This window comes from Quercus lobata, chromosome 10 (assembly GCF_001633185.2).
Source record: "Quercus lobata isolate SW786 chromosome 10, ValleyOak3.0 Primary Assembly, whole genome shotgun sequence".
In the NCBI taxonomy this organism is placed as follows: Eukaryota; Viridiplantae; Streptophyta; class Magnoliopsida; order Fagales; family Fagaceae; genus Quercus; species Quercus lobata.
Genome location: NC_044913.1, coordinates 41,716,965 through 41,724,449, shown reverse-complemented (window position 1 = coordinate 41,724,449; position 7,485 = coordinate 41,716,965). Strand labels below are relative to the sequence as shown.

Genomic DNA, 7,485 nt, shown 5'->3' with positions numbered 1-7,485 from the left:
AAAAAGAGGGAAATTATTGTGTACTCCCGGAATATCATAAATACGTACTCCCTCCTCTCACATGAATGGTGAGTCCCACTAATTAAATTTATGGTGGGACCCACCATTCATGTGAGAGGAAAGAATATGTATTTATAGTACTCCGAGAATATACAATAATTTTCCTACAAAAAGATGATAATCTTAGACCAAAACAACCTGAAGTCACGAGCTCAACTTTTAACTGATAAGAAATAGTCAGTTCTACGTGATACAATTTATTTGGTACTAGTGAGTAGTGATAGCTTATTTTCAAGCTCCATTTGCCCTGCAACAAATTATCTCTAAACATTATTACACCGACCATCTATTAACTCTTGGATATCCAAAAAAAAATCTATTAACTCTTACCACAAAAAAAAATCCTGTGTCTGAAAAATGACACCGAAACCTAGGAGATTGTTAATTTATGAGAATCTACATCTTGACAATGGTTTAGAATGTGAAAAATATCAAAATTGAATTTATGCATGCTATTGGAAACTATTTTGCATTTGAGGTTTCTCCAATTCTCACCAAACTTTAGTAAGCCCAACCAATCTGTTTCCAAAATCAAGCAATTTTGATGGGTAAAAGAATCTGGTAGAGCCATATAAGCTAACTATTTGGAGGTTTTATCAGGAGCTGGTGGAGCCTTCTCAACTGATTTCACAGTGCTTGCTGACTCTTCCGTTTCCACAAGCTTGCGTAGTCTCTCTTGAAGCACTCGTACTCTATCCTCAGTCCTACGAAGCTTTCTCCATCTGTAGGCACCCCAGAGAGCAAAACCACCATAAACAACAATATAGGAACCCCACACATAAGGGTAAGTTTCTGCATTCTCCTTGATTTTGCGATATTGTTCTTCTACCATTCCTCTCAAGCCAACAGCTGTGGTACTTGCGACCTGCTGATCATCTTCTCCTTTTTGCTCCGTTGACATCCTGTTTTAAATCCTTCACAAATCTTTGGCAGACTGACAAACAGTGAAAAGCACAGAAGGAACAGGCCCTGCAAAAGTTTCTTACTTGAGAATTCAAAGAAAATAGCTATATGTTCATAGCCTTCTATAAAATTACTTGAATGCAATCACAATATCAGGACTAATACATAGATGTCCTATCTTTGATCAAAATCAGCCTGCCTAAACAACATCAAACCCAAATATTTCTCAAAACCAGTCAACATACATAATTTATCCACATACACACCATGATCCTCAATGGATAAAATCTGACAAGTTCACATCAAGAATGAAGTAACAATGACAATCTATTTTTTGTCATTGCATCCTTTTCTAAGCATACAGAATAATCAAAATTTTTGAAATAAGCCAACTCTACGGAATTTATTTTAACAAAAGAAAAGCAGCACTTCTCAAAACAACAAGGGTCCAACCCCAGAGCTAGCATCTTTCATATGGGATGGCGAAGGGACGGGGCCAGATCATGGGTGCCCCAACCCCACCCTGCAGGGAAATTATCCTGCCCCAAACCTGCCCTGCCACGCAGGTTGGGGTAATCTGCCCTGTCCCTGACCTGCAAGATCTGCCCCATGCTAAAGGTACATAATTTATATTCAATAACACCTAATAAATTAATGTTCAATAACACATTAAATATTTACCAACTCAATGTTACCAATACATAATCAAATACACAATGCCCACGTCTTTAAGAATCATTTAAGTCACGATACTCTTAGATAAGTCATGATATGCTAAATTAGTAAGCAATACTACTAGCCATAGATGTGAAACAGACATGAAATCCATTTTTTTTTATGATCTCCAAAATAAAAACACACTGCAGCATAAGCTTTGATGCAGGGAATATGATGGGCTGTAAGAGGAATTAGAATTAAATGGGATGTGAATTGCTTAGAACAAATTGATAGATGGTTAGGCATCTACAAAGAACACAAAGTTCTCAAAGAAAAGCTCTCAAGGCTTATTTTCATTCACATATCAAAACTTATTTATAAAGTGCTTACATTCTGGTACTTAATACTAGTTTTTTGGCATTGGCAACCTCCTAGATGATTGACAAGTGTATAAATCTTATTGGCCAATGCTTAAACAATCATCTAACTCACTCACTAATTAGTTACAAGAGGGTTAGGGTGGCCGCTGACTTAGCTACTGTTGCTACTGATTTTGTGTCAAGTCTGCAAATGTAAAACAGCCTCTTGAAATGACCTGCATCAAGCTTGTGTCGCTGTTGGATGATATACACGTGCCTAATGCAAGTTCAGGGCGTGTGAACACTCCGTTTGATGGAGAAAACTTTGTGTGCATGGTGGAACCTGCATCTATAGACCCTTTTTTTATGACATGGAACCTCACCAAGGCAGGGCCCAAAAGGCCTTGGGGAGTAAACCACAAATACACGAACCCACCTGCAAAAACCGTGTATCAGGTAATTCAAGGGTGCCTACAGATAGAGAATGCAGTTGAACCCCATTAATTGGCTACTGCATGCCCCATCTCAATTTTAGCAGCATCACAGTTTCTTCCAAAACCAGAATTTATGGTGGTAGAGGATGGGTTGGGTATGACGCGAAAGTAGTCTAACTAAAATGCAAAGTCTGGTTGAGATCAGATACAGCATATGAGAATGAATCAGCAACATATAGCTCCTCTTGAAACAAAAAGCCCAAAATTTTGAAAGCCAAAAATTATCTCAAAACAACAAAGCCAAATGTCACGTAATAATTGAATTAGCCTCATATAGTTCCTCTTGAAATCAAATACAGCAGAAGATAATGAAGATACCCACTTCAGTAACATATAGTATCAATAAAAAAGTATGCAGACATCAATGAATTAAACTTAGAGGTGCGGGGAAAAAGAACCATCCATTTCACCAGGATGAAAAAAATAATAATAATAAATTAAAAAAACTAATTAATTAATTAAAAAAAAAAAAAACAAACATCAACAAACAGCCAGGGTTCAACCATTAATCAAATGAAACAAGATCTCATTCTAAGAAAAAGACAGAGGCACTTACTCTAAGAAGTTGGGTGCTCTCTTTGGCTTTGACTTTGAGAGAGGGGTGGGCAGAGTGAGAAAGGGCTGGGTAGTGGCTGTGAGAGTGTGCTGTGCGAAATGTGACATAGGGTAGAAAGAGGAGAATGAAAGAAAGGAAAGCCTAAGGGTAATTTTGAAATTCTGAAAAATATTTGGGTATTTTAGTAGATACATTCAGAACAGAGCAACTAAAATCTGCCCACACCCTGGTGGTTGGTGTAAATATTTCACCCTTTGGAGCAGGAAAAATCTGTGTGAGAGGGGATTTGAACCCTTGACATCTTTGCTGGAAACACCAGGAAGTTCCAGTTGAGCTACATGGCTCTTGACCCTCCACTTAAACTAAGCAAAAAGAGAGGAGACCAATATCCTAAACTTAGATGAGTACATGGCCCTATGCTGCATGAAAGCTACCTGTGACACTCTCTACAAAGTGCCACTGTATAATTGAACACATCCACAGGGAAAGATCAATGCTTATGTAAAGCTCCTGTATACACAAACTCAATTTTTTCAATATAATTATTATTTATATAAATTTTCAAAAAAAAAAACAACAATATAAAGTTGGTGGAGGACTGAAAGTAGAGCAAAAACTTTCTTGTAAAAGCAGGTATTCAGGCATCAGCAATAGCAATAACTCCTTGTGTATGTGAGGAAAAAGAAAGTTAACCATTTAAAAAAAAAAAATCAGACTACTGTGGTGAAGTACTTATGTCATTGTGATTTCAAAATTACTGTAGGATCTGTTGGAGCCTGCAACAGCTAAAATCACAAGCTTAAGAGTTAAATGTTGTGCCCTTGCGCAGCATTTAACTCAAGAAACATAATTAACTGCCTAAAATTAGTATATAGATTATACACAATCAGTCAAAATCAGGCATCTCAAGCAACAGCAGGGATGCTATTTTGACTGCCTAAATTTGGTATCTTATCCATTTTTTAGATAAGTAATCATATATTGGTATCTTATCCATGTTACACTAAACGAATCAAATTAGACACATGATCTATAATTGTAAGATATTGAAATCATATATATAGAATGAACTATAAAAAGTCAACATATAAATCTTGATAACAAACAATTGCCGGTAAAGCATGTCGACACGGTTCAGGTGAAGCACTTTATAAGCTATAACCCAAATATCCTCTCTCTCTCTTTCTCAATTGTTAAGCCACAAACACACCCAATGGGTCTTGAATTCATGACCTCATCCTGCCATTTGAGCTAGAGCTCATTGGCTATAACCCAGATATCCTCTTACTATAAATCAATGAAAATAACACTTTCAAAGCATATGTCTAATAGAGAATTACTAACAGGCACAAATAATAACAATAATTCAAAGAACCCAATACAATGTATTTCCTTTAGCTCTGTTTGGTAGAACAGAATATCAATACTGAAAAGCCAAATTTTGTTTGAAGAGAAAAAACCAAAAAAAGAAAAGATTGAAGTGAATTTTAGCGAAGGACTATTGTGGGATCAAATGGGTTTTTTTTGGGTTATCTAATTATCCTTTCGTGGAACGAAAAAAAGTGAAGAAATGAAGGATTACCTGCTGAAATACCAAGTTGCAGAGAGAGAAGGTGGAGTCTTCTCTTCTACACAGAGACACAGCGCGCGCATAAACCCTAAAACAAAGGGGGCTTAGTAATCTCGGGTACTTGGATCCGAAACCCGTAGGTTTTTTTAATGCCCAGTCCAGATTTAAAACTTCTCTTTTTTGTTGGGCCATATATAGCCTGGGCTTTTCTAACGCAAATTTTCCAGTTTTACTATTGTTAATGACAGGATTTTTTTTTTTTTTTTTTTTAAAAAAATAGTCGCTAACCCGTGTGATGCACGAAAAATTTATTGAGTATGATATATGATATATGATTTAATCTTAGTTTATATTTTATTACAATTGCAAATATTGAATTTATAAATAACACTATATAGCTAAAACAAATATTAAATAGTTATATGTTATGAAATGAAGAAAAAAAATGTCTTGTATAGTTATTGTTTATTAGGGTAAATTGCAAATTACACTTCTAAAGTTTGGGAATGTTTGGATTTTACAAACTACAATTTTAGAATTTGAATTTTATACCCTTAAGTTTGGAGTGTTTGGATTTTACACCCTAACGTTTCATAATTTGGATTTTACCTCCTAAAGTTTGGGAGTGTTGGGATTTTACACCTCAAACTTTAAGAAGTAAAATCCAAACACTCTTAAAATATATGGGGTAAAATCCAAATTCTAAAATATCAGAGTGTAAAATCCAAACACTTTCAAACTTCATGAGGTAAAATCAAAATTCTGAAACTTCACGATGTAAATATTGATTATAAAAATGCTATAGAACATAAAAAAAATATATATAATTGATTATAAACTAACAGAATTTGTTAACACACCTGAAATTGAATGTGTTCCCCAATATAGAGCTCTTGATCTTTTTTAATTAATTATTTTAAAATTGATAAGTGCAGCTCTTGAATCTCGATAAAATAAAATCTACAAATTAAGAATTAAGAATTTAACACATTAAAAAAGTTTTATATCCCTAAATTTATTGTTTAATGAGTGTCTACTATAGTAACCTGTTGCAATACTTGTCAATAAAACCAAAAACCCCTTAATCGCACACTATCATTTGATTTGAGAAATTTATTAAAATCCATAATTCATAACCCATAACTCATAGATTCCCAATTTAAATAAATAAAAACAAACAATAAAAAAAAAAAAAACATCAAACATATCAAATTCTATACCCATTTAACAAAATCTGCTTCGTATTGAATATTTTCTGATTATTTAACAAATAGACAATCTCTTCCATAATATCCAACAAAAATACCTTAAAATAACCCAACTTAAAATTTGGAATGATGAATCCTATTAGTGGATAGCAATAACCACAAAGGCACAAAGATTATTCCTTTTGATTGCCTATAATAGAGGCTAAATGACTATAGTAGATTTTTGTATATAGAGCTAAATTAAATGACTGGATTAATAAGAAATCCTCACCAAAAAGAGAAAGAGAGAGCGAAATAAAAAACATTTTATATAGACAATTCAAAGAAAGCTTTTAAGAACCTGAGACCAAGGACTTAATCTCCACAGAATAATATGCTTCACCTAATATGACAGGTAACATAGTTGGGTTTACGGTTTAGTTGTTTACATATTGATTATTTGTAAGATATGGAGCATTTACTGTTTTGTGTGCTTGTTAGACATTGAGCATGCTCTGTTATGTATTCTATAATTGATTAGCAATGTGAGTCAAACTCGAATTCAAGCTAATGAGACCTACAAAAATGGACATGGTACAATTTCCAAAATATGAACAAAAAAATCAAGTATTTTGCCAACCAATTTTAGAGCATGAAGCATAGAGTCTCGTTATTTAAGTCCACACCAAAATATTAAAGAATTTTTTTTAGAGGGGTGATTGGCAGAGAGAGACAAACAAATCAAAGCTTCAAAAAAACAAAATAGCCAAGCACTGAATTAAAAAGTGAAATCAAGTTGACCTAATTTTTGCTCTAATTGGGTTAAACAGAGGTCGAGAAAAGTTACCTACGTGGGGGGGTTTTAGAGACAAAGAAGACCAATGGTGGAAGCTGTAGGAAGCAATTTGAAAGTCGGTGACCTCTTCTACATAAAAGCTCAAAAAAACCTTCTTAACTCTGATAATATTCCGCTTGAAATCCAGTAATATAATTCCAAGCAATGTCAAACCGTTGCAATTGCTTCTAGCCCCTTATTTCTCACGTTCATGCTCTCTTTCAATGTGGTGCTTGTTGTTGGGTTTAAATTCAAGGATGTTGAAAGTGGACTTGTTGAAGATTTCAAGAGTGACTATAACAGTTTGGTTCTACATGTGGGGTTTTAGGTTTCTAGAGACAAAATAATCTTGTAAAATTGTGAGGGTTTTAGGGTTTTCCACAGTAATTAGTTAAAAAATTAGTTCTACTTAAACTAAACAATTATAACACTTGATAAGATAATTACACGTTGAAGAGAAATAATAAATGCATAAGATATAAAACCCAAAATAAAAAGAAAAAGAAAATAGTGATGACGTGAAAAATTGTGGGAGCTCAAGAGGTTTCGGTTTTATATATATATATATAGATAGATAGATTGAGAAGAAAGAAAGTCGGCTAAAGTTACAGAAAGTCATGGCGGCGCTAGCCATGTTCCAGGGGGTTCAAATGAACCCCCTGACTTGGCAAGAAAGAATATATAATATATAAAATATTTATTTTGTTTTGACCCTCTAAAATAAAATTGGAACACTTTGACCCTAATTTTTTTTAATCACAACTAATATTTTGGCATTTTTAAAAAAGAAAAACAAAAACAAAAAGTCCAACAACAAGCTAATTTAATCTAAAACCTTGAAAATAAAAATTAGTTATTGAATCT

The 7,485-nt window shown here is 33.9% G+C and overlaps 1 protein-coding gene across 4 annotated transcripts; it reads right to left on the bottom strand.

Annotated features, from left to right (window-relative positions):
* Positions 1-482: 482 nt before the first annotated feature.
* Positions 483-4,726, bottom strand: LOC115965565. 4 transcript variants are annotated; one of them, XM_031084819.1, is made up of 3 exons: positions 4,612-4,726; positions 3,030-3,539; positions 483-1,029 (listed from the first exon to the last, which is right to left on the bottom strand). In XM_031084819.1, exon 3 carries the CDS (start codon positions 959-961, stop codon positions 641-643), a length of 321 nt encoding a protein of 106 aa, XP_030940679.1. In that variant the 5' UTR covers positions 962-1,029; positions 3,030-3,539; positions 4,612-4,726; the 3' UTR covers positions 483-640. The 4 variants fall into 4 exon arrangements, with proteins under 4 accessions (XP_030940679.1, XP_030940677.1, XP_030940678.1 ...); XM_031084817.1 differs by lacking the exon at positions 3,030-3,539 and adding an exon at positions 2,117-2,415; XM_031084818.1 differs by lacking the exon at positions 3,030-3,539 and adding an exon at positions 2,216-2,415.
* Between the last annotated feature and the right edge of the window lie 2,759 nt (positions 4,727-7,485).

Coding starts and splice junctions, on each gene's coding strand:
- LOC115965565 (XM_031084819.1), bottom strand. CDS start 961: ATGTCAACGGAGCAAAAAGGAGAAGATGATCAGCAGGTCGCAAGTACC.